This window comes from Falco punctatus (genome assembly GCF_963210335.1).
Source record: "Falco punctatus genome assembly, chromosome: 4".
Classification (NCBI taxonomy): Eukaryota; Metazoa; Chordata; class Aves; order Falconiformes; family Falconidae; genus Falco; species Falco punctatus.
Window position 1 is genome coordinate 94,558,447 of NC_137583.1, and position 27,282 is coordinate 94,585,728.

General features: G+C 44.7%; 2 protein-coding genes across 3 annotated transcripts in view; one reads left to right on the plus strand and one right to left on the minus strand.

The window, feature by feature from the left end:
* EEPD1 (endonuclease/exonuclease/phosphatase family domain containing 1) overlaps positions 1–3,773 on the plus strand; it is a 63,471-nt gene extending 59,698 nt beyond the window's left edge. For both annotated transcript variants that reach the window (XM_080383327.1, XM_080383326.1), the window contains 2 exons: positions 2,979–3,173; positions 3,282–3,773. In XM_080383327.1, the coding sequence (XP_080239453.1) occupies positions 2,979–3,173; positions 3,282–3,481 (395 nt within the window). In that variant the 3' untranslated portion in view covers positions 3,482–3,773. The remainder of the gene's footprint in view (positions 1–2,978; positions 3,174–3,281) is intronic.
* Positions 3,774–12,074: 8,301 nt separating this feature from the next.
* The window catches only part of MATCAP2 (microtubule associated tyrosine carboxypeptidase 2), a 40,748-nt gene continuing 25,540 nt past the window's right edge, over positions 12,075–27,282 (minus strand). Inside the window, exons 3-7 of the mRNA XM_080383331.1 lie at positions 24,913–25,056; positions 22,646–22,778; positions 21,161–21,466; positions 20,551–20,648; positions 12,075–15,226 (exon numbers count right to left, since the gene is read on the minus strand). Coding sequence (XP_080239457.1) covers positions 15,065–15,226; positions 20,551–20,648; positions 21,161–21,466; positions 22,646–22,778; positions 24,913–25,056 — 843 coding nt within the window. The 3' untranslated portion in view covers positions 12,075–15,064. The remainder of the gene's footprint in view (positions 15,227–20,550; positions 20,649–21,160; positions 21,467–22,645; positions 22,779–24,912; positions 25,057–27,282) is intronic.

Sequence of the window (27,282 nt, forward strand, 5' to 3'; positions counted from 1 at the left end):
ATCAGTTATCCCTCATTATGGGCAACGGCATGAATTCTTCTGAACCTTTTGCTAAGTTTGCCAAGAGCTGTTGGGGCTTGATGTCTGTCAGGGTCTCAGGAGGCAGACAAGATGCAGGATTGCTGTGCCATCACACATGGCGTGGCTGTCGCAGGAGCTGGCAGAGGCAGGAGCAGGGCTGAGAGCGCGCCAGGACAAGGAAATAAAGTTGGTGGTTATCTCGAAAATTGGTGTTGCCTGCTTTTCCTGCTGAGCGCAGGGCTGCCTGGCCTTTTCCCCGGTGATTTGCAGTCATGGGGGACCCCAGAAGCTCCTGTGAGAGAGGACCAGAAGCAACCCTTTCCCTCCCCAGTGGTAAATGGGGTTTTGTCGCGACAGAGGGAAGACACAGTCACTCAATATGAGTGATCAGCAGGCTTTGTTTATTGTCTCTTACGGTCACCTTTTATGCCTTCTTATAATTAGCTCATACATATTACAAAAGTTAAGCTCATTATTGGTTGCCTAAATATCAAGCCTGCCCCTAGTTTCTCTTCTGTAGTTATCTGTTCCCACCTGCAACATTCTTTTCCCACCAAAATCTTCCTGTTCTTGTGTAACAAGAACAGCCAAAGACAGTGTATTTTGCTTTACTTCAGATAAGCTGAGAGCGATGTGCATTTTTGTCCAGCCAGCTGGACTATGTCTATGTGACCCTTTTCAGCTAGCCAGTTATCCACAGGGTTTCAGCTTCTTTGACATGCCCCAGCCTACTCCATCGGTCCACTTTACACTGCATTAGGATTCTATGCTTAGTTATTCTGCACGCAAAAGTTTAAACGGGTGAGGAATACAGCGATTCCTTCCCTGGGCGTGCTGCAGGCTGACTCCTTCCCTCCTTCTGAGCACATGTTCAGGTGCTGGGTCTTTTAGCCTCTGTTACTTCTAATCTGTCCAGAATGGAGCAGTCAGTTAAAATTTTCACTTGTGAGAATTTTTTTTCACAGATTTTTCATATAAGGGAAATAGGCTTGAGGATTTGCTAAAAAAAGTGTCAGTATTTTAAGAACAGAATAGAATCTGTCTTGTGTGGGATCAAGATACTGCTGTTAAGATCCTTGCCTCTGTGTCATTCACAAGCACTGCACCCCAAGGATGTGCTCCAGAGGTTTCTGTAATGGCCTTTCCTCACTTACTCCGGCTGAACTGAAAGCATGGAAGAAGCCAAGTGCTGCCTGGGCTATTACACAAGCATTAGTCCTGAAGGTCCAAGCTGGTGAGGTCACGTTTCAGGCTTCCTGGTCCTGGCAAACAAGAGATCTTGGGATTTTGCAATGAGATGTGTGCGAAACCACCAGCTCCCAGCAAGCACTAACTATTGTCTTATTAGGCAAGCGCTGAGTTTTCTTTTGGGTTCTGATGGAGCTTAAAATAGCTCAGGTTCAGATCTGGGTTTTTTTGCTTCTTTTTAAAGGTGGGAAGGCCACTGTCAGGAACACTTTATAGACTAATATTTAAACCTCATGTCATTTACAATATGATCTGTGAATTGCAAAGGGTAGAGAAACCACAGTTTCACTATTTTTTCATCGCCTCTTTGCATCTTAATAAGCAGTATGCTTTGAAGTATTTGTTTTTGTAAGTCATACACTATCAGTCACGCTGCTCTCCTGCCCTTTCCCAAATCATCTTTCATGCAGTGCGAGACAGGAGTGGAACAGATTTTGCTGTTGAACTTGCGCTCCCTCTCCTGGCTAGCTATTTCTGCAGCAGCAGCACAAAACGAGGAGGTTTATCGGTGAGCACTAGGTATGGTAAAGCAATCTGTCAGCCCACCCCATCTCCTCCCACACCTCAGTCCCGGGAAGGAAAAAGCTTCCAGACTCTGATTGCTACCCTGAAGTCGGTTTTGGGATAGCTTTTGGTGCATTTGTGCCTCCTTTTAACATCCTCCTCCTCCAGTACCAAGGTGTAACGCAGCAACGTCTCCGTTCAGCTATCAACGTTCTGGAGTTTGTTTTGTTTGATGAAAAATCTGGCAGTGGTTTGAGATGAGCACTGGGACATGTGCATTGTCCTCGTTCCCCAGTGCACAGCTGGGATGTCTCCATCTGCAGCTGTGGAGCTAGGAGAGCACATGTTGTGGATATGAAATTAGGGTCCAGAGTTTCTTTTCTCACTTCATTAGGGTTGGAAGGAAGATGTAACCGAGGTAATTCTCTATTCACATGAAGGTAGGATTGTTCGGTGAGCATTTCAATTCATTCCCTTCTTTTTCTTTTTTTTTTTTTTTTTTTTTTTTAAATTCAGCCTTAGACAAAATCTAAGACATCCCAAGTTCAGCAGTATCCCTTCAGCTGGCCAGGCAAAGGAAAGCTGCTGTAGTCGGGGAGTGTCCGTGTGGTTTGTGAATTCACCTTCTGCCGTCAGGCTTGCAGGCTGCTCCACAGGCTTGTTCTTTGGGATGTCTTACATGCAGAAGGTTAGAATAAGCACTGCACTTTTGGGACTCTGGTCTATGCCAGCTTAAGGCTGTGTCTTCCTGGGATCCTCACTAAAGTGTCCTTGACTTAAAGGAAATCTACAGAAAGACAATGTTAGGACAAGTTAAAGCTCATGTGTTTCTTCCAGAAAAAGAAAAAAGTAAGCTTACAATCACAGATTTCTAAAAAACCTCTAAGACCAGAACTGCTGGTCTTTGAGTTTGTTGCTATCAGTGAATAGCAAGCAAAGGAGGCCAATATAAATGAGATAATATTTAAAAACAAGCATGAAATGCATAGTGGCTCTTTTTCATTGTCATGAGGAGAAAGGCCATGAGTAAACAGCCGGTGAAAAAGCCTTTAAAGAGCATTTCTTCCAGGCGTTCAGAGTAAAGACAGCTTTGCTACTCAGTATTTCTATTTTTCCTCCTCCCATTTATCCTCACTCCCACTTGTACTTAAGCGATGGGTGGATGTCCATTCCTCCCATCCATTTCTACTTTTCCTGTTTTCTAGGAGAAAAAGACGTAATCATCCTTGGAGATTTTAACCAGGCCCCAGACAGCAGTGACCACGACATCCTGAGGAAGGAGAAGTTCCATCACCTGGTCCCTTCCAGCACCTTCACCAACATCAGCACAAAGAACCCACAAGGGTCCAAGTCGCTGGATAACATCTGGATCAGTCGGAGCTTGAAAAAGGTTTTCACAGGTAGAGCTGCTTTTTAACGAGATCACATAACCGTTGCCTAGGTTAGTGGTGCATGTCAAATTCGGGTGACGTTACTTACCTTTATCTCTGTGATTCTTTTCCGTGCAGGCCACTGGGCTGTTGTGCGAGAAGGTCTTACAAACCCGTGGATCCCTGATAACTGGTCCTGGGGTGGGGTGGCTTCGGACCACTGCCCCGTGCTGGCTGAATTTTACCTGGAAAAAGACTGGAACAGGAAGGAGGTGACACGGAATGGGAATGGGGTGACGGTAGAACGCAACGACTCCCACGCTAAGCATGAACGATGATGTGAGCTTGGGGATGCCTCTTCTGCTCCCCAGGGCGCAGTTGGAGGCTCTGCTCGCTGGCGGCTCAGCGGCGGGGCAGGACGGCCCTCTCCCTCCTTCCCGCTCTCCTCCCCACACATAGGAAGCAGCAGCACTTGAATTTGGGGGGCTTTGTGTTCCTCCTGGACAGTTGTGGAGCGTCTCATGGCAGTGGAGCAATCTGCAACTTTTGCTGGGGACACAGTGGCCATTTCCATGCCTGGTGATGTGGATGAGAATTGTACAGAAAATAAAGTGTACTTTTAATACTGTATGGGATCTTTGCCAAAACCGCAACTGAGCAGGGCTTTGCTGTGGGGGTGAGGGGGAGTCACGGTTATTTTCCTTTGCCTCCTTGTAAACCGAGGGAATAAGAGAGGCCCCAGAAAGAGAGAGACCATGGGAATTCTTGACAAGTTGCAAATGCTGTTCAGCACTTGCAAAAGCTGCTGGAGCTGGTCCCTACGTGACCTGAAAAGAGGCCTGAGTGGTCCCTGCGGCTCAGCCTGGAGAAGCTCTGTTCCTCCACAGCCCCATGTGGACGTGGCTGCCTCTTGTCCTTCCCTGCCTCTCTCCCCATGTTCCCAGCAGGGTGCATTTTGCCCCAGAAAGGCTTCCTGCAGCTCAGCTTTGACGTTTTGTTTGGCGTGCAGCATTCAGTGTTGGTTTTTCCCTGCACGCCAGCCTTCAGGAGATAGGAAACCACTGACTGGTCTTTCTGCAGAACCTAATCCACTTCTCCGGTGCCCTTTGCTTTGCTCCCTGTTGGGGATCTCACAGGGAAAGCCCTTGCCCTCTGAGCCTGCAGCCGGCATCAGAGAGGAGATGCAGCCCTGAGTCTTTGCTGAGGAGCTGGTGTTCTGAGCAGGGCTCTGCATCAAGGAGAAATAGGTCATACATCGGTGGGAAGCGTATAGGAGAGACCACATTCCTGTGATCACTGCAAAGGCTCGTGCATGAGTTGCACCAGCCTCTGCCCATTGATTTTTTTTTTTAAGGGTTTTCAGTGTCTCCCTCTGGAAGACCAGGCAGCTATGCATCATTTTCCTGAGCTTCATTGCTGCATAAGCCTGGTCCAGGCACCGCAACAGGGAGTCTGACTACAGCGTGCATATGGCAGGGATGGGGTCTGCTTCTGAGGAGGTTTGTTTCTCTGTGTGTCCTGGGCAGGGAGGACTTTAGGCAGACAGTGCCAGGGATGGAGCATTAGATTTGCCACCTACATAAAATGTTTTCAAGTAGCAACTAATGAACAGAGACCTAGAAGAGGAACATATAAGGACTGGAAAAAGCAATTCAGCATCTGCAGAAGAAATCAGTTGACTGTGAAAGGTGCTGAGCTGCCTGCTAGCCTGGCACCTTCTGCTCTGGGCTGCAGATGGCCACACATTCTGCTGCTGAGCGGAAAGGAAAGCTCTCTGGCATGACTCATTGGGCAACAAAGGGAAAACTACTCCTGAGAATGATAACTGTGATGTGATAGGAGATGTGATAACTGAGGGGTTTAGAGCAAAAAAGTGTCCTATTCTTGTAAAATTTTCATTATTTTACTTTCTGAAGTAGTATCTCATTTCGGGTAGATGAATAAATGAATAAAATCACATGCAAACACACACAGCTGAATACTTCAGACAGCTTTTCTTATACACAAAAAACAAACCTGGAGGAAGGTGGAGTAGCCTGGGTGTGACTCAGACTGAGGGAGGTTTCATTGACATTTCAAGAGGTTAAGTGAATGACTAACAGTTCAGAGCATCAGACCGATAATGTATCTTTACTTGCTTAGCACTCTCCGTTGAAAATGGGATGTGCAGGCATTTGTCCCTGTCATTAAAGAAACCAGTGGTAGAGCTTGGCTCCAGCTTTCATTCCATATTCTTGCTGCTTTGTCCTTTTCCACCATGCACAATTTTTCTGCCCCTTGCTTAATCTGAGCAGCACCAGATCCCCCAAGAAACTCTCACTGAACCACTGCAAAAAATAGGTGAGGGTGCAATAGAGTTGCCTCAGTCAAATGAATATCACATGATGTGAGCAACAATGAAATTCCCAAGAACACACTCACTCTCTTGTACCATCCAGTGTTTGGTAGTGTTTCCCTACCCATAATAAATATGTTTGGAGGCTGAAATGACTTTATAGCTCTAGAAATAAAACTCAGAAGGGCCAGATCCCATTTAGTCTGCTGCAGATGTAAACAAATGCAGAGGCACCAAAGCCTAGAGAAGCACCTGCGGTCTCCTGCGTGGGTGGTGGGTTGCATGCAGCAGCATTCGCAGTTGCAGGAGGGGCCCTTGCTTTGGCTGATGAGTTGCCTGTTAGCATGGGCTGCCAGTGGGGAAAGGAGCTGAGCCCCTCCTGTGAGTCAGGTGTGAGTGTAGCAAAGATTAATGAGGCTGGTCTGTAGCCTGGAGAGGTGATTATCTGGTGAGTAGAAAGATGCCTTGGAATAAGATGGGCCCTACAGGGTCAGAAGGAGGAGGAAAGAGGAGTTTGATACCTACAGGTGGAGCTCTGCCTTGCATGGAGCATCAGTACAAGGTACGTGCCTGGTTACAATCAGCAGCGTCTGACCATCTTGATGACTTCACTGGTTTTAAAAAGCTTGCTTTGCTTTTTGCGTGTGGTATCCATCCTTGGAGAATGATAAGGTACTTGTGAGTGTGATGGATTTTTGGAGATCCCAAGAGCATTTGTCATGTTACGGTGGTTCAGAAGCTGAAGTGGTGGCTGGCTTCCCCCTGGGACTGCAGGAGAAAACCCGTATAGCAATTTTATTTGAAGACACCTGTAATAGAAGCTAGTCTAGCCCAGCTGCCTGTGGCTCTATTGTCCTGGGAGCATCAAGGGAGGCAGAAACAATGGAAACAGCACAGAAACAGTGAGTCTTTCTTGCAAAATGCCTGATACAGGCTCTGTGCCTTGCATATTTTGGGATACTCTCAGGAGCCCAAATTTTGTGAGGCTGGGCTCTGCTTCACAAATAATGTCACCAATGGCTACAGACTGATTTGGTCCAGGTGGTCACTTCTGGGAGGCAACTTGGCTTACCTGTGCATGGCAAAGGGTGGTGGAGTTCTCTGCTCACGTGCGTGGAGTCTGGCTGCTTTCTTACAACAAAGCACTGCCTCTTACCTCCTCCTGACACGTGCCAGCCTCAGATCTCCCCTGGCCAGGTGACATGGTGACAGCTGGTGTACAGCCCATGGTCCCTGTGGTGGCTGTGGCTGGCGAGACCCTGCAGTGGTGGCTTCTACAGGACAGCTCTGTTCTCCCACTGGTAACCTCCGAGAGGAGAGGTGGCTCCTGGTGAGGCATGGTGGGATTTTCAAGTTGAGTTTCTACCTTTTAGCACCTGCTGGAATAAAAGCTTAAAGCTCACTGAGGCTGAGGGGGGCACGCCTGGTGTTTGGTCTCCTCTCATTGTGAAGGCTTTTAAAATATGCACAGACAAATTAGTCTCCTTTCATATTTGGTCCGATCTGCTTGCTTTAGGGCGAAGCCTCTGCTTTGTCCTGTGGGCTTTTCAGGAGGATTTATTTGGCTTTGCCATGGTGTTGCATGAAGCAGTGGTGCAAACCATCTAAACAAAGGAGTTGCAATACAGGAGGAATAATTTGGAGAGCTGCTAAGAACCTCTGAGGAGCAGACATAGTGAAATAACTCCTGAATTTAACTGAATTTCCAGGACCCAGGTTGTGGCAGCAGCATGTTGAATGAATCCTGGTGCAGCAGGGGTGGAAGTTTGATCACAAAAAATAACCAGCCTTGGTCTTGGCACTCTTGAGCCCTTGTGGGAATCAGTGCTCAGTGTTCCTAGAAAAGGACATAAAAGGGTCAGCCCAGAGGATTTCAAGGTTTTCCTCGATATCTAAACGCCTTTTCTTGAGAATTATTTGATTTTTGGTTTTAAAACTGGTGTCTGAAAGGAGCATGCTGGCCATGGGCAGGTGCCGGACACAATGGGAAGCAGAGCTCCTGGGGCAGCAGCTGCTGTTCCCTGGCGGCACTTGAGGTCATAAATTCAAGCACTCAGAAATTGCCTGGAAATGTCCCATATTTAGGTTATGAGCTTTTCCTTAGCTGTAGGAAGCAAGGCAAAGCCACGCAAGGTATTTCCTGGCCTTTGACTTCCTGGATTTCACGCTTTCATACAGAGTTTCTAAACGGGGAAAAAATTCTTAGGAGGCTTGTGTTCATTTGTTTTTCTGAAGCAAAAGGCAAAGTTGTCTGTTGTGCAAGAAGTCACATTGACTGTGAAGCCAGGCTGTCACGGTAAGTGTAGCCTGCAACAGCTTTCCTCATCCTCAGGAGAGATGCAGCAGTGGCTCTGTGAATGCGCTGCTCTCGGGGCATGACTGAAGTCCCTTGCCAGCAGGCTGCACAGCTCTCCCTGTCACCTCTCGGCAGTTCTGGGCTGTGCCCCACGTTCTGCAGAGCAGGACGTGACTGCAAGTGCAGACGGAGCCCTTGGCTCCTTACCCAGCCTGTGTCACTGCCCGGCTCCTCAGCTCCTTCACATGCGTTTGGGTTGTTTCCTCCCTCCCCTTAAAACGCCTCAGGAGATAATGAGGCTGAACAGCGTATGGCTTTGGAGCGGCTGAGAACACACCTTGGAGGAGGCCATGGCCGGTACCCTCACAGAGGTGTTGGTACAAACCTTTCTCCACTCCCAGCAACGTGTCGGCTGCCGCTGGTTACTGCTTTGGCTGTAATGTCAGGAGGCTGCAACGCTGCAGGGAGGTGCCTCTTGTGAGATGCCACAAGGATATGTATATCGGATGGTATATAATATAAAAACACGTGCATGTTTAGGCAAACCCTTTTCTCATCAGGTTATAACGGAAGGTAAGATTTTTGTTTGTTTAGGTTTTTAGGTTTTGAAGTCTTAAGTCGTTCTTACCTCCGTACCTGCAAGTAAAAAAGCTCCTGCATAGAATCAAAGTAGCTAAAAGGATTTACTCCAGAGTACCCACAGGTTACACATATGCTTAGGAAATATGTATCTAGGTGACCCTTTGATGACCTGTCCTTCTGGCCATCTCATAACCCTGCCTGATGAGATGTTCCCAGCCCAAGGGATGTCCAAAGGTGTCTCTTTATGAGCTGCGTGAAAGCACTGGCCTTGTTTAAAAAGAAAATAAAATGGAATGTGCACAGACCTGAATTGCAATATTGCTCAAACCTGTGTGAAGAGACAACACGAGAAGCTCCAGCACTGAGCTCTCGGAGCACTTTCCCACCAGCCTTGAGGGAGCTGCCTTCAAGGAGGCTCTTTGTTCTCCAGACCACCCCTTCAGACCTCCTTCATCCCTTGGCACGCTGGCAGACAAGAGGGGCTGCCTCGCAGCTGGGTGGTTGCTCATGCCCCCGCTTGTCGTACTGCGCCAGGTTGCCGGCGTGCTCCCGCGGAGATTGCTCGCAGCGTGTGCCTGGCTGGGCACCTTGGTACTCCTGTGTACTCTCGTTTAGGGGAACCTTAACCTGATTCTGTTATTCATTTTCCTAGTAATTTTGTGGTCATGCTACTCTTTGCACGTGATGCTTCCCCAGATGCTCAGTAAGGTGCCGGAGGAGGAGGCGCTAGGTCTCCTGCCTGCCTTCTGTGCTGCACCTGGGAGCACGTACGGAGGTCTATGTGGTGACCTGCAGGGTGGCAATACTAGTCAGCTGATACATGCCGTGCTTTTCCCTGTCTGTTACTTCTGCAACAGAGAGAGTAGTGCGTCTGCTTGTAGCACTGTGCTTTGCTTTGTGCTTAGAAATAAGCCTGTCCCACCGGGCTGGGGACCTGCCGTTGCCCCGTTCTGTCTGCAGTAGGAAGGTACCGATGCAACAGGCAGGGCTCTGGATGGGGAAGGTGTGACCAGAGCGACACTTAACCATGTTTTAACTTCAGAACAGAAGGAAGATTTCTTTTGCTCTTGGGACTGTCAAGGAGCCTCAAAGAGTCAGGGTGAGGGGTGGGGAGGAATGTGTGAGAGATTGCGAATGCACCGGCAGCAGGGGGATAGCGGCAGCATGCCAACAGACGGGCAGGAATGGTGGGGGGCTCCCCAAAGTGGTGCACATCTAGGGTATCGCCGCAGCATGGAGGGCCCTAAGGAGAAGGGTGGAGAAATGCCTGAGCAAGGACACTGGGAGCTGGAGGAGTGTGGGGCAGAGAGGGGCTGGGAAAGGAGGGAGGATGGAGATGGGAGAGCAGATGGAGAAGTGACTCATGCCTGGAGGCTTCTCCACATGGTTATGTGTGTCTGGTGACAAATCTTGCCCAAACCTGGAATAGCTTCTTTTCTGCAAGCTGTAAAGGAAGATCAAAAATACAGGGGACCTCAGCTTTAAAATATTACTGGGTGGAGAGGAAGGAGAAGAGGTTGACTCATAGATCACGTATGGATTTTTCTGGTGGGTGGGAGTGAATTGACTGACTTCCTAGGCTCAGAGATGGATGATGCTGTAGCGAATGCATTCTTGAGTTAAAAAGGAAGGTGAAGGACTGGAATGAAATAAACACAGCCTGAAGGATAAGTACTAGAGACCAGGGCAAAATCCAAGCAGGAGAAATAAGCAAATAAGCTGGAGGAGACAGCCTGACCAGGATTCGCTTGGGGTGTGGTGTGAGATGGAAACCAGGCCCTGGTGGATGTATGTGAGACCCTCCAAGCGCAGTTTTCAGGGCTCTGCTGGGACAGGGGCTGAACATGATCCCAACTCTGCTGTGTCAGGGCAGCTGTGCAGGGGGCTGGTGCTGGCGTGTGCCCTCTGTTTCTCCTCCAAAGCCCCACAGCATCGCCCAGGCCAGCGGAGAGGGTCCCTTTGGGTAGGTGTCCGCACCGTTCTGACCCTGTGGAGCCAGAGGAGCACCGTGGCCTGGAGCTAGCCACTCCTACATCACCAGCCACATTTCTCCCACCACCAAATTTTCTTAGCAACTTTTTCCTCTCCCAAACCATGTCTGTCCAACTCAGTCCTGCTCATTCACGTGAGCCTTGACTGTGTGGTCTCCATCCATGTTCTTTCCTGCTTCATACAGTGGCCAGAGTAGTTGTAATGAAGAAACCAAGGGTGAAGTTATCTCAAGAGCTGAAATAATGCTGTACTTTGCCCTGCGTGTCCACAGACACTTAAGGAAAAGAAGCTTCCAAGTGTCTCAGAGGCACCACACGACTGGGGAAGATACAGAATATTTCAGCAGCACCATAAAAAATGAATATAGCCAATTTTTTAATGGGAAGGGTGTGGCTGTGCCTTGAAAGGTAATTGTGGTGTCATCTTTTTTATTATTGAATCAATGTATATGAATGGGTTTAAAATGCAATATCCAGATTTTCCAGATTTAACCTAATATAGACTTCCAGTTGTTCGAAGTCCATAATCATTCAACAAAACCAAAATAGATTCTGCCCTCTTTATATTAAAGACACACAATCTCATTTTAAACTGCAAACTGAAAAGAAATCAAAGAACTTCTTAATTTGGTGTTAATATATTATGAAAACTACTAAGACACTTCTACATGAACACCTCCTTAAGAGAAAAAAATTGTTCTAGCTGTTTTCTTTTGCTTTTCTCTTGGCTTAGCCAGTGCTTCTCTCAACATCTACACTGACTCATGCGCTGTCAGACTTCCATCCTGGTTTCCAGCATATATGATTTCCAGCTTTCCCTCCTCACCAGGCAGGCAGGGCCCCACTGAGACCCTCGGTGACCAAGTTGCTCCTGAAGCTGCTTGCAGGGCATCTAGCCTCATGAGCCTGGCACTCAAGTGCTGGAAAAGATCTCAGAATTGCAGTAGTCCCACAGATCACCTGCAACAAACGTGGTATTTAGTCAGTACTGAAATATACCTGCCCAGCACAGCTCAAGCATTATGTTTCATGCTGCTGATGCTGTGGAAAGTGTAACTGGGATGCACTGGGCAAGGGAGAACTGTGGTGATTCAGGAGCCTGAAGAGGGGGGAGATTTCAGGCTGAGTTTTCTGAACTAGCTAGCAAGCGAGGGGGAATGTAATGCAATAATAAACTGTCTGGCAAGGCACATCAGCTAATGACTTTTAAAGTATTTCCATTAAAAAGAACCCACAATTCTTAAATGTTATCCTTATACGTGAGGGAGCTGAACCATAAGGAGATGAGAGGACTCCCTGGAGATAAGCAAGCATATTTTATAATGAGAGGGGACAAGAAACCCTGAAATGAATCAGCAGGGGGAGGCAGGGGGTGGACCAAAATGTTAAAGTAGAACATTTGCAGTTGCTTTTTACCACATGGATGGTGCTGAGATACCCATTGCAGCAAAGTGGCTCCAATGATGCCTCAGACCATATCCTGGAAGAAGGGAGGGTGTGTAGTTTTCTCATGAGCAGCCAGGCCTTCTGACCGAGCAGAGGGAGTTTCACCCAATGTAAGCCTTCAACAGATCCTTCATGACTCCAACCCCGAGCGATGTTTTTCAAAACTGCATCAGAAAGTCACCTCTTCCATGCACAGCTTGTGATGTCTGCCCAGCCATAGAGCCAATGCCATCAAAAGAGACGTTAACACTCTCATGCAACATGATGTAACACTTCAGTACTCGTCTCTGCCACTCTTTGATTTACTTTTATTTGTAAAAGTTGTATAAAATGCCTTTTAAAACTTGTCTGGTGAAACAGGGAGGCTTTTCCAATGTTAACCAGGTTTCTCTATAGGAATAATGTAGAAGTAGTAAGACTTGGATATACAGCAAAGCAACTAAGCCAGACTGCTAGGAAAGGCTGTCATCGCATCATTGACATCGTGAAACTAGCAGTGACATCAGCTCACGTGCGCTGCTGTCCATACGCTTTATTACAGAACTTCAGTATCATGAATTAGTAACCAGCCTCTTCACAGGGGGGGAACAAATTGGGAAAATTTACAAAAGCTACGCTTCAAAATTTGAAACACTTTTTACAAAGGAGAAGGGACAAAGGTGGTGCTGAGAACAGAAGCTGACAGCTTCATCAATTGCTACTGTATTACTTGACAGTGAGCACTTCCAGACTCCAACCTTACACAAGGCAAATCTGTTTCTAGAACAACGAAGGTCAGAAGTTTAATGGCACCTACTGCTTTGAAGAAAATGGGACGCGGGTCTTCAAGTAAAGTAAAAAGGCCTGTAGCAGTACATAGGGCTACAAAATGGTAAGAGTCAACTGGCTGTTGGACGAGGGGCTGTAAGCATGGCCTTTTGTGGCAAAGCAGGGTGACGAGCACAGCCTCCTGATTTCAAGGACACATTCTGCATGTACACTTAGATTATAAGACTTTATTACTGGGGGACAAGGAAAAGCACTTTGCTTACATAGAAGTCACTGGAGGAAGGCAGGGGTCTCTACTGTAAGAAAAAGATCAGTTCAAAATTGTCCCTTTCGTAAAGGACTGGCCCTTTTGCGTGCCCCTTGGTCAGCAAAGTAAGCCAGATTCTTCCGTGGTGTAGCCCAAATGATCTCTGCCCAACTCCTCCGAAGCCAGCTTTTGACTGCAGTCTTTGACTCACCCTCAGCCACGTGTGATTTTCTTGCTGCTTCTGGCAAAGGAGCCAAACCCTGGAGCACGTGAGTATGTGACTACAAATGGTTCCTGTCGGGCTGCTGGAACACCGTGGCTGCTCGGAGCAGCTCTAACGCAAAAACCAAAGCTGGGCAGGCAAAGTCACCAGTGTTCAAACTAGCCAGCCTGAAGGGGGACAGGCGAGAAAAAGGGCTTTTATTTCAGCATACAGAGGCTGAATCGCTTTCAGCTCCTGAACAATACTGGCAATCCAAAATTAAGGCTGCTGCAGGTCCCTGCCTTGAATGTAACCAAATTTAGTAAATTTATGCTTGTTGTGCACTTTTTTTTTAAGTACTCAGCCAGAAAGCTGCTGCAAATGCACCTGCAGTACTATCTGAAAGGCAGCTGCTTTTATGGGGTTATCCAAAAACCTTCAGACCTCTTAACCAGCTGAGAGCTTTTCCTCACAGATTTTCTTATAGATCAGAAAATGTGTGCTCAAGACTTTGCCGTCATGTTTGGTAACGCCCTGGGTGTAAAATAAGGTGGGAGGTTATTCCATTCATTTCATTAAAGAACAGGATAAGTGGGGAGGGAGGGATACCAGGGCTCAAGTCCACGCAGATGTGGTGTGGAGGAAACCTTGGCTCCCTCTAGTCCCCTTACCCAATACTAGGCTTGTTACCCTGGCCAAGGCTCTCACTAGTTTCTGCCCAGCCTCTCCTACCATAGCTGCTTCCCAGGAGTTTAGAGGAGCCCTGGTAAAATGTTTTCTACTAAAACAAAACCCTTGGTCAGAATACTTATAGGTGCAAAACTCAATTTGCCTAGGTAATTCCATAATAGTCTGGAATCAGAATATGCAGTTTATGTAGTAAGTCCTCCCACACCATCTAAGCTGTTTATGACGCGGCTAGCCGTGCCTTGCAGTAAGGTGCTTTCTCTTCTTGCTTCTGGATCTAGCACCAGCAGTTATAACAGAGGTAAGGTCGCTTCAGAGCAGTGCAGCACATCTCCTGGAATGCAGGAATAGGGCACTTGTGAGTAGTCTTTTCCCCCTACTCACATCTTGTTTCTTCAGTGAGCTCTTCAAGATCTTGCTTGCTGTAGCATGGAGGTACTGCTTGAAAAGTTGACTTAAAAGTAGGCTCAGGTGACCCAGAGAAGTGGGTGTTGCCTGCTGTGCTGAATCATGTCCCTGTGTTCCTGAATTTATTTAAAACACATAAGTCATGAAATCACAGTTCTGCCTGATCCTTCTTCCAAAACGCTGCCGTGTTGGTACTTCCTAGACATGCTATGCTTGTTCTCAAAGGAGGGAGACCCTTCCCAGAATTCAGCTTCCTGAAATATATACTTTACAGATAAAGATGTAGAACAGTGTAACTTTTTGAGGGGATAAAGGGAGATAACTTTGACAGTCATTAAAACAGCAATACTATTTTTTTTTAAATGTTAAGTCTCCCAGTAAAAAAGAAAACAACAACAAAACATTTTATAACGTTACAGAGCTCTGACCCTATGGCACAAAGACCTGCTTCTGTGCCCTGTGTTTTAAAACTTTCTTTTTTCATCGCAATGATGAACAAACAGGAACAAGTTACACAGACAGTGATGCAGCATAATCTACAGCAGTTCTATTGCTCTGAACCGTGAAACCTATGACCAAAGACAGGGCAAACACAAGTGAACTAAGGGGGAATTTCTCCTCTTTCTCCTTTCTTCCTCCACCTCTAAACCTGGGTGAGAAAAGGCAGTATGTTACAAAAGACAGTGTCAAGCACTATACCTAGCATACAGAACAGAGCAGATGATTGGACAGATCACTCCAAAGGAATTCCTAAGCCAAATTTTAAGAAATGCACAAACCCTTAAAAAAAATAATCAGTATACAATCACAATGCACAAAGAACATAAAGGGGCTTTTTCTGAATTCCACGTATTCTGGCCACCCTTCCCTCCTGTCCCACCCCTCATAAGTCATTTTGCAAGCTCTGCAAAGTCCAGTTCTACATCCTCACAGAGTAAGTGAATGGTGGGCTAATACTGTTAATTTATGAGATCCTGGAGCTCCTCATCAGTCAGTTCATTGACTTCCATGATCTTTTCCAAGTGCTCCATATACCGGGCATGGTCTTGCAAAAAGTGCGGTACTCTCATGTTCTCAATCACAGCTAATCCTTTCAAGCGATCCACATCCTCATAGGAGATCTGTAAGGAAGGAGATGCGTTAATTTTCCACTATAGTCCTGTTACTTCTCCGCTGTGGCTCTAAATCCTCTCTTGTAGGTGAGAAAAGATATCAGAGCAGGGGGATTTAAAAGCTTGTGAGAATCCTTTGAAAACATGAGTAACTGTGTGCCTCAGTGGAAGATGCAAAAAAATGTAATTTTAGCAAATGCCTCCATACTTCCTGATTCTGCTTTTGATTCAGTCAGTGAACAGACTCGTAGGAAGCTGAATGAGAATGACCTACAGCAGCTGCAGGAAAGAGAGAGAAAGGATGGAGCACATGTGATTCTCAGAGTCTTTTCTCAAAGAGGTGGGAAGATTGACATGAGAATGGACGAAACACTGTACCAAAGACTGGGGAACTAGAAAGGGAGTGTGGGACAGGCATGGCACAGGAAGCAGGCAGGCTCCAGCTTTGGGAAAGGAATGCTGCCAGCTGAACTTAACTCTGATGTTTTCATTTTCGCTAGCAAATGTGCTTATGCAAAGCTAAATTAAAGTGCACTTCTGGTAACTAACTACAGCACGGGCAACCCTTAAGCATCCCAATTTCTTTTTGTTTGTTTGTTTCCCATTCAATAGCAGGGTGGAGATTGGTTTTGCCTCTTGGCATCAGAGCCTTCTGGGTATAGGTATGAAACTCTCCAACATTTTCCAGCTACTACAGGGCCTATTACATTTTATTCTAATGAAATCCAAGATTTTTCTCTTTAGCCTTATGATTCTACAAGCTAGGACTTAAAGTCTTGAGCTTGCAGTAGCTCAAGATGCTGTGAATAATGGTCCAGAAAGGATGAATACTTGGCTGTGCAATAGCTATGTAAGCTCCCTGCACAAAGCAGGACTCCTTGGGGCTACCCAGTGTGATGAAAATTCTGTGGCAGCTGCTTTGTCTACAAGCTACATGTTCTGGATACCCTACAGAAAGAAGCATATGTACTGGCAAAACCCACAAGCCTGGCTGTGCTTGCTAACTGGTACATCCTATTTCCTCACAGCAGGTTTGTGCCAGGTGGCTCGAGAGCAGAGCCTGCTCCTTCCAACCTTTTTACCCCACATTTCTTCTAAGGAGCTGAGCGCTGCACAGTCAGGGTTCCCTGGAAACAGCCTGCTCTCTTAGCAGGTGATGGTTTCTATTCAGAAAAGATTAAAGTGAGCATGAGTGATCCACCCATGTGTAAGAAAGATAGGACAGTGTAATGCTAAACCTGATCCATAAAGGCAGTCAGAGATAGGTGCATTATCACTGTTGATAATGGGAACAAAGTCCACAAAGAGAAGGGATCTTCGTCTGTGTACATGTGCTTTTCTAGCCGTCATGACAAGATGCATCCTGATTAACAAAATGAACACACACCCATGCCCAGGTTTACTCAAGTCACTAAGGTACTGCTGTTTGAATATGGTGTGGCATTATGCCTGATTAATGTATTTAGAAGTAGTTACAGAGGAGCTATACAAAATCTTAGCATCTCCTCTCAGTCTGGAGACACAGCACCAAATGAGATTAAATATTGACCTTCCCTCCTGTCCCAAGTTGAAATTCTACCTCTTTTGCTCCCAAACAAAGGAAAGCAAAAGGACCCTTTCCCCCTCGTATTTATGTTCAGGGGTTTCTGTTACAGCTGCAACCAAGAAACAAGTATCTGTGATCTGAGGTATGCTTTGAATGGGATGTATTTCCTCAGTCCCTGCAATTGCTAAAGAATGACAAAAGCTGACATTCTGAGATCAAAAACATAACCTCATCCTACTGTGGCAACAGGTTGTCCTCATTACCACATGCAGCTAAAAATCATTGTACTAGGTAAAAAAGACTGAGGCTAAACCAGGCTAACTTAGGCTCTTTTTAATGTGTTCATATTCTTGGGAAACACAATAGAAGGTGACATATTGCTGCTTTTGCTTTTTAAAACTCTGGTAGTTACGCCATACCGAAATGCACCCAATACCTGCATTCTATTTCTCTTTAATATTACTTGCATGCAGTTCCTACATGAATGTTTTACAGTGCTTCCCATATTTGATTCTTTCCTGTAAAATTTTAAAACTGCTCCTTCTAAAAAGCATCTTTGCTCAGGCTTCAAGCTCTTTCCTTAGTTACTTCTAGGTATGCCAAACAGCTTGCACATGTTCTGTTTCCATGCACCGCTCTCTTCTACACTGTAAGTAATGTCAGAAGCCACCAGCAAGGCACAGCTGCCTCCATCACTCAGATCAAGCTCAGTGGTGCAGTTGACATTCTGGAGGGAAGGGATGCCATCGAGAGGGACCTTGAGAGGTGGGCCCATGTGAACCTCATGAACTTCTACAAGGCCAAGTGCAAGGTCCTGCACCTGGTTCAGGGCAACTCCCAGCATCAATACAGGCTGGGTGGAGAATGGATTGAGAGCAGCCCTGAGGAGAGGGACTTGGGGGTACTGGTGGATGAAAAGTTCAACATGGCCCAACAATGTGCGCTTGCAGCCCAGAAAGCCAACCCTATCCTGGGCTGCATCCAAAGAAGCATAGCCAGCAGGTTGAGGGAGGTGATTCTCCTCTTCTACTCTGCTCTTGTGAGACCTCACCTGGAGTGCTGTGTTCAGCTCTGGGGCCACCACATAAAGACACAGACCTGCTGGGGCAAGTCCAGAGGAGGGCCACAAAGATGATCAGGGGGCTGGAGCACCTCTCCTGCGAAGACAGGCTGAGGGTTGGGGTTGTTCAGCCTGGAGAAGATAAAAGTTCTGGGGAGACCTTATAGCAGCTTCTGGTACCTAAAGGGGGCCTACAGGAAAGCTGGAGAGGGACTTTTTACAAGGGACCATAGAGTTCGGACAAGGGGTAATGTCTTTAAACAAAAGGAGGGTATTTTTAGATTAGATATTAGGAAGAAGTTCTTTACTGTGGGGTTGGTGAGGCACTGGAGCTGGCTGCCCAGAGCAGCTGTGGATGCCCCATCCCTGGCAGTGTTCAAGGCCAGACTGGATGGGCTTGGAGCAACCTGGTCTAGTGGAAGGTGTCCCTGACCATGGCAGGGGGTTGGAACTAGATGATCTTTATGGTCCCTTCCAACCCAAACCATTCTATAATTCTATTTCTAGCACTCAGACGAGCACAGAAGACAAAGAAAGTTCAGCATGGTTCTGTCTTAAATACATTCACATAAGAAAGCAGTGCTCTGATTTTACAACTGTGTTAACTACCCACTAAAGCACAGAAGCAATTTGTTGGCAGTATTATAGTTGACTGCTTTCACTTCCTATTATGTTCATACCTTTATTATATTTGCAATGAAAACATGCATGCTGAGAAAGTTGAGCTCACTTGTTACAATACAACACTGAAAATCTTTCAAAAGGCAAGAAATTTTCACACTAAATGCTGAGTTTCCCTATGTTTATAAATGCTGTGCTTTTAATTCTAACTTGGAAGACATGGCAGCTGAGCTTAATACTCCCTTTGGAACAACCTGATCCTCCTATTCTAACCTAAACAAACAAATAAATCACCATTTAGAGTAGTGATAAACTCGTAATAACCACAGGATAGATCTCAGTGTAAGTTTCCTATTTCTCTACATTCACGGAACCTGTTTTTCCTGAGAGTAGATTGGAGATATTGGAGCAGGTCCAGTGAAGGGTCACCAAGATGATTAAGGCACTGGAGCATCTCTCCTATGAGGAAAGGCTGAGAAGCTGGGACTGTTCAGCCTGGAGAAGGGAAAGCTCAGGGGGATTTTACCAATGTGTATAAACGCCTGATGGGAAGGAATGACAAGGAAGTCAGGCTCTTCTCAGCAGTGCCCACTGGCAGGGCATGAGGCAATCCACACCAGCAATCAACACACAAAACTGTGACCAAACACAAACCACTTTTTGACGGTAGTAAAACACCGGCACAGGCTGCCCAGAGAGGTTGTAGAATCTCCATCAGTGGAGATATTCAAAGCCCCGCTGGACATGATCCTGCGCAACCTACTCTAGCTCACCCTGCTGAAGCATGGGTGTTAGACTAGATGATCTTGAGAGGTCCTTGCAGACCTCAAACAATCTGTGATGCTGAGAGCAGATACTGCTCTTATACACAAATTTCCAGTTTGATTGCAGATGTGTGCAGCAAAAACATTCAGAGCAGACTTTAAGATCCCTTGATTTTATAAGTCGTAAAGTCAAGCACTTATAAATTATCATACTGCTAGAATTAAATTGCTTTGTAGACCCTTAATGTGGATGCCTTGCCATGTGGATTATGGTGGGATCTGTAATTATATGAGGAATGACTTATTATGTTTTTGAGGTGGCTTGACAATTCTTCAGGCTCCCTGAAGAGAGAAATGCATAAAGCAGCACAGGAACAGTATGTGTTCAGTAATTTAGCAGGCAGAAGCTGTGTGAACTTAAGCAGGCTTAAAGCACAAGGAAGTTTTGGAGAATAAAGTTGCAGAGACTTATCTGACAGTGAGATTTTATTTTCAAAGCCTCCTAACTTGGTTCAGTTACCTAAATAGCTCTGCTCACCAATATGGATATTTCTGACACTAAAGGCAAAACTTCTTAAATGTGGATCAAACCCCTCTATTATAACATGCCACTTCCCTTTATCACCCATTGATTGCCAAGTAGGCAGAAATATTGGTATACCAGCTCTAAAGGCAAGTGTAACAACGTCAATTTGAATCCTAGTTTATGTGAGTATGAGCCCTGCTTTATAAACTGTGGAAACTTAGCAATCCAAGGATTTGGTTTAGGAAGTGCAACAAAGTTTCTGCATTTCTTAGTATAATTTTGAGAACAAAAAAGCAATGACAGTTAGAATGGACATAAAATATGTACTGTCAATATAGAAATACCATGTATTTTAGGGAAAAAAAAAACCCACCCTGTTTTTTTAAGAACATCAGAGGTGCCATCAGTGAGAGAAATTTGAGATGAAAAACTCTGTGGTGGAAGGGGATGCATTAGCATCAAATGGTTAATTTTGTTTTCTGCTAGGACCACCACCTTATCTAGCACCTGCCCCGCTTGCCCAAGGCAGTCCCTTGTACTGCAAGTCAGATAGTAGTACCCTGTAAAGGGAGGAAAGGAAAGTCTGTGAAAAAACATGATCATAAAATCTTAATCTGATAAGTGAGGAATGAGGAAAAACTAGTAGAAATTTTTAGGACCTCAAAATATTTGTAACTTGCACTGTGTCATACAAGGTGCTGTACAGAACAGAGGTCTAGATCAAAGTAAACCAGAGCGCAATGACTCATAGCTCTTTACAGGCAGGCTTGCTGAAACGATAAAACTGTACCCTTTGGTAAGAATGAGACCACTCACCTTCCCCAGGGCTGTCAGAAGATGGAAATCAATGGACTCCCTGTATCTCAGGATTCGGAGGATGCCATCCAAGTACACCTGATCCTTATTGAAGCAGCCTAAAAGGAATCAAGATACGCTGGACTCTGTCAGGGTTTGTTCAAGGCATATTCTCAGAAGCCATTATGAGCAGAACAATTCTATTTTAAAAAACTGGGTATTTATATCCCAGACTTTGAAAACCTTCCCAAAAACTAACTAAGAGGCTAAACCCACTAGCCAAAGAAATCAAACACAGAAGATGGCATCTCTGAATATCCACAGCAGCATTACACCTTTTGTAATAAACGTGAAAGAAGGTGCAACTGAGTATGAACATTTTTATGGCTTTGCAATTTACATTCCCACTTCCAAAAAACCCCTCCATTACGGATTCCGTTTGAAAGTCTCACAGATGTGCATTTTCAGCCTTCTTTTCGATAGCAGAAATCCTGCTGCCTCATTTCAGAAAGCGCAATCCCATTTCTCCCTTTTGCAAAGGTTTTACTGTGTGAAATGACGAAGGGGCTCTGTGCATGTTCTGAAAACCTCTCTGAAGTACAAAAATAGAGAAGACATGCAGGGAACCCACCTGGTTGTGATGTGTCAGTCCACCCTCTCTTGGCTCGTACGCAGTAATCCCACCTAGTATTGGGGTCCTTGACAAATTTCCCCACGTCCTGGAAAAGCTGACTGAAGGACATTTGGCTAGCCTGATACACTGTGTAGTAGAGCAGGGCAGCTCTCCAAAGAAAAGGGTCTTTGCGGAACAGGACACTGTGAATGCTCGCTAGCCCCTCTTCTGTAGGGTTGATTGGTTTTAACCCATGTTTTCTACGTCCGTTCCAGTTGCACCAAGGCTGGCTGTTGTTGTTAAAACCCCGAAAATAATGAGTTCCTGAAAAGAAAGGAATATGAGACTTAGAACAGTAGCATCTAATGACTGAAAAAAATTTACAAAATATGGAAGGAGATGCACATTTCAGAACTCTGAACAGATAGAATTGAGCACTGGGAAAAGTGCCAGCTCTAGCCTTGTCTACAACAGAGAACTTTGTCAGAGGTAGATGTATGGTACAACTGTTCACCTGCTGACTGCAAGTAGGACTCCCAAAAATGCCTACGGAATACAAATGTCAGCAGGACTGGAGTTCCCAAATCCATGGAAAGGAATTTTCAAGCGTGTCTTACATGCTGAATGTCTCTAGCATAGGCTAGGCATTGCAGCAAACAGAAGGAAGGAGAACCAAAGGGGGCAGAAATGTTGCCTCTTGAAGGTGATTAAACAGCCCTGCTGCTGCCTTGGAAGAGGCTATGTGCCTTTACAATGTGAGTAACAGTGGTTCGAGACAACTGCAGGGCTTATTCTTCAGTTGAATTTCAGGCATTAGCCAAGTTTAACCAGTTTTAATGTACTTCATTAAAACGGATTCACTGAAAAGTTTTAGAAATTTTCCACAGGGCTGGGCCAACCGTGTTAATGCAAAATAAAGGCAACCTTACAACAGTTTAGGATTTGCCGGGTAAATTCTTCATACCTAAAGCATGCTACATTTGCAAGCAGTGCAGCATAACAGAAGCAGATTTGCAAAGTGAAATGGTTGGTGCTGAGGCTGAACAGTTGCCCTATTTTTATTTCCCTATTTTTTACTCCAGACTAGCTCTGAATTGCTCTCATGAGCAAAATGTCCCTGAGCAGTGACAACACAGAAAGTACGCCCTGGAGCACAGCCTCTGGGCTAGCATCATCTGAAAGGATTATACTTTGCCTGCTCCAAGATTCCTTTGGCATGTGAATCTCAGTGCAGCAAGTGGAAGCAGCTGTAGACTCACTTCAAAAGCTCGCTCCTGATCTGACCTAAAATGCTAATGTACATGAACCCTTGGAATCCTTTTACTGCATGCTGCAGTGATAAATATGTTTCTCCTTCCCTTTAGCACACCTACAGCACAGGTTCTTTAGACAGGAACGCTTCCTCCTTCCGTGTATGTACAGCGCCTGGCCCGTCATTGCAAAATAAATAAGAACGCATGCAAGTACTCCCCTGTGCCTGAAGAACTGATGTCATGCTCATACCAATTTCATGTCTCAGCATCCCTTCCAGCCAGTGCTCTCGCGCAGTGGAGATATTGATAGTGAGAGTGGGGCGGCCATTCACCACTGTCATTGAGGCTCGAGATAGCAGGTCCTCCGTGAGATGGACCACAATCTGAAGATGAGAGAGTTCAGATAGCAAAGAGCTCTCTTCTCACTCCTGTTCCTACTTTTTGCTTTGGCCCTTTCATGATTTATTTCATTTCTCTTTGGTGCCTTGCCCTTCACAGCTCTTCCTTGCTACCCGCAATCACCTATGAGAGACACTTCTGACTCCACGGAGCTACCCTAGACCCCTGTGCTGCTGACAAAACCTCAGACTTCAGTGGGACCCAGCAGGAGGGTTAAGATAGACAGACATGAGACAGAAAAAAATTTATATGGTAACACCGACTAGATCTGGGGGGCAGGGAGCAATCTTATGCAGAGTAAATTCGAGAAAATTCCATTTTTTGAACTGTGTCTAATTATCTTACTATTACTGAGAACTGAAAAATATAGATAAGCACACATAAACTGACTAGGTATCTATACACTTAACTGTCTGAAACATTTTTAGTTGCAATTCTAAAGCCACATGAATGACAGGGGGAAGCACTGTGTAGTTTGTTTCCTGATACATGATGCAGACTTGAAATACTATTAGAATATTGATATTGTTTTGTTTGGGTTTAACCAGGAATGTAGTTCTAGTTTTCCTGTTTTCTCTTGGAAAACTGGTCATCAAAACAAAAGTTGCCAGAAAAGGAAATTAATGCATATTGATATATTTTGTTATTTGAGTTCAAAAAGACTTTTTAAACAAGTGCCTGGGAGGGAAAAGGGAAACTCTTCGTTGAAGATTAAGCACTTTTCCCTCTTCGTGTAATGGCTAAAGAAACAGAAGAGCACAAGGGAGAGTACCTACAAGAGACATAGGGGGTTTTTTTAATATCAAAGTTAACGAAAAAGGATCAAAGGCAAGAACGTGACATTCCCCTGTATTCAAAACCTATCATTCAGCTTCAAGTTCAACAGCAAACAATCAGTCCTATAAAACTCCTACTTAAGATGCTGGAAAGATAGGTAAATCCCAAAGCATTTAGATTTAAAGCAAAGGTGCCACTTAGCTTTAACATCTCGCCAACAGGAGACAGTATTTTTACAGTATTTTAGACCATACTAAGCATGATGTATTAACCCTATTTTTGCAGAGAAAGCATTTCATTAAGAAGGACATGAGATATTTGATGAGGGTCTAGGATCCTGCTTCCATGAAGATAAACCAAGACAAAAACAAACACAAAGGGAGATAAAAGCATGGCTGAGGCCAAAAATACAATTATTTTCTGCTTGCCCCAAACTGCAGTTTTATAACCTCACTCTCAGAAACACAGATAAAGTCTGGTACCAGTGTTAAATTACAGTCTTCCAAAAAGGTGTGATGAGTTTAATGGTTTCTTCTAATAATATGATGTTTACTAATTAAACACAGTTTCTGGGAAACTAATTTTCATGTCTTGATCTCCCATTCCAGACTCTTCTTGCTCACTGCCAGTGATCTCATCCAAGTCTTGGACTGTGTCAGCTAGTGTTTTCATTTGGAATAAATCTATTTTTATACATTCAATTTCATCTGACTCTTGCAAGCAATTCTATGTAATTCAGTCAAACTGGACTTTTAAAATCCTGCATATAGGAAATCACACTTTTGCACAGGGCTCTAAAAGATTAGACGGTTAAAGTCAGGAAAAAACAGCATTTGAACCAACTCAACAAGCCAACCTCTTTCAGACATTTTTATTCACTTATGTCACTTTAATTTGTGTTGTTTCTTATAAATCAGTCTCTTGGGCTGCTGCTTATTTTTCTTGGCCTTTTCTTAACTCTTTCCTTTGGTGTAAATAATTTGATACAAGAGAACAGATGGCAGAACTGATGAATAAATGGAAATGCGCTAGTCTCCAAGTAGCTGAAAAAAGGAGGGAAGGAAGGGTGTCGGTTTGGGGTACTCCCAAAAGAGGTGAATTTCAGAACAAGCATCTATGAATCAGGAAACACATTCAGAGAGATGGCTGAAGCATTCACAAGGAATTTGCATCATTTCAACTTGTTCAAAAATTAAACTAGGCACAACCATGAGAAAAATGTCATGTAAGGAATATCGTTGTTACGGAGGAAAGGTCTCCCGAGTGGTCTCTCAAGTCCATCCATGTGTAATTTCTAAGATACAGGCAAATGTTTCCTTCCTGATCCAGTGTACAACTTACCTCACCAAGACAGCCTTCTTTCACCATATATTTCCTGACGTGATTCCAGATGCGACTTTTGGTCAGCAAGCTGCCTCCAGTGGCCTGTTCAAATTTTTCGTAGCTTCCGTATTTCTGCAGTGTCCGCTGCATAATGTTAATGGACTATAAAATACAAAAGCATAGCAAATACGAATGCAGTAAGACCCCCGTGTCAGACTAGCATGTGTCTTCTCTCCCTCTCAATCACTCTCTCTTTTTAACTTAATTTATTTTAAGTTAATAACTTTTTAATTTAATCTTTCTTCTTATTTTAACATATTGGGAGTTGCTATCAAACTGTAGTCATTAGATACAGGCTGACATACTCCGTAATCAATTTATACCGTCTTCAGACATACATTAATGTCAAAGTACTGAAAAAAGATTCCGATCAACTCATCTTGGACCTACATACATCAGCATGACACAGATGTTTATCAGTCTAGTGAAATAATAGCCATTTTCCCCTTTAATTCTGGGAATGTTGTACAACTGCTTTGTAAATCAGACGTAACAGGTCACAAGGACATTTGCAGTTTAAGTTGTCAGCATGTTTATTTTTTTTTAGTTTTCCAAAGAATTTTACAAAGATCAGCTATTACTGTCATCTTGCTTCATTTCTTGTTATTTTCTAATTCAGGAATGCTGAACCGTGATTAGCAGATGTGTAACTATAATTTTAATAATAATATTTCTACCAAAAACGTCTTCTTACAAAGAAATGCTCTGTACCATGGCTTTCAGCAAGGAGGAGAGAGAACAGGAACTTTATTCACAGAACTTCCATTTGAATCACAGTATTTCTTTATAACCCCCCAAAATGAAGGAGGCATGTTTCATTACACAAACAAAGTGGTATCAATTCTTTTACGTATTGCTGCTAGAAGTCCCGTGTGGGTGGAAAGCAGAGCACAATGCCTGTAACGTGATCTGAACACTGCGTGTTGAAGATGTTACTAGTGGGGTGTGAAATGCTCATCCCCAGTAATCTACTTCCCAACGGGTCATTTCATACCCTTGAAAGAATATACGGCATAGAATAAATTCTTGCCCCGCTACAGGGAAGGGCTTTTTTCATAGATAGAGCAGGAGCTCCCAAGAATCTCCTAAGAGAAAAAATATTACCTTAAAGAATGAAGGTTCTTGCTAATACCACTAATGATGAAAGCGGAAATCTTGCAGACTGAATCTCTTTTTACATTGTACACTTACATCCACGCATGAAGCTGATAACATGCTTGTTATTTGCAGCGATGTGATTCTGACATTGTCAGATTGGCTTATTTTCCACAAAAGTAGGATTCATTTTGTATCTCTCACAGCTACTAAAAAACCTGTTCTAGTTTTTTTCAGGTTGAAACTAAGCAACCCTGAGTAATTGCTACTGAAAGCCATAAATGCAAGCTAAATGTATTCTTAAAGTCCTGTAGCTCTTTGACGAGAGAAAGATCACTTACCTGAATGCACCTAATGTTTAGTATTTCTTTGTCTGCCTCTAATGCTTGTTATTAAATTTGAAGGGCCTCCTGGTTATATCTGAATTTCTTTTTCAAGAACGAAGAAAGCAGCATAATTTTCTACCTTAGCACAGATTATGGAAAAAAGGGGGATTAGTTTAAAGAAAGTTGTTGTTTTGGGGGGTTAAGCAATCTGGAAGCAAAGAATTTACTTACTGTGTGCCACTGTTGCGGTTTCTATTCCCAGTGCACCTGAGTCTCCACATTAAGTTTTTATTTAGGTGAGAGCAAAGAGCATATGCCATTCGCATAATAGCAAATCAGAAAGTGAAGCGTGAACAGAGATCTGTTACTGGTTACTCCAAAATCTATACCACCAGGAACAGCAGGACTGCAATACATTACCCACAGAACTGGGCCAAAAAGTCAGTGCGTGTGGCCTTACAAGAATGACTCTGGTAGAAACAGGGTCACCATAAAACCACCCAGCGCTGTTACATGAACCCTGACTCCTCTCGCTGCCTCCTGTGTGGCCAAAACTCCCTTAGCCACCACGGTAATCCAGCAGTAGGTTCAGGCTTGACAGGACTTGTACTGGACCCACTGGGGACCTGGTGACATTTAGCTGGTTCCCAGGATCTGACCCGTTTGGGCAGCTGTGTCCCTGCACTTGCTGAAGCTAGCATGAGTAAGAAGAGCGTATGGTATGAAGAAAGGCACCGCAGAGGACCACGCTATCTTTTCTTTTTCCAGTTTTCTTTAAAAGATCAGGTGTCAGGCTGTCTGAAGAGAGGTATCATAAAAAGAGGAATGCTGTGCCACCACCTGAGCCATGGCAAATGGTTTGGCTTTGCCTCTCCCTGTTACAACACTGCAACGAGCACAGACGGCA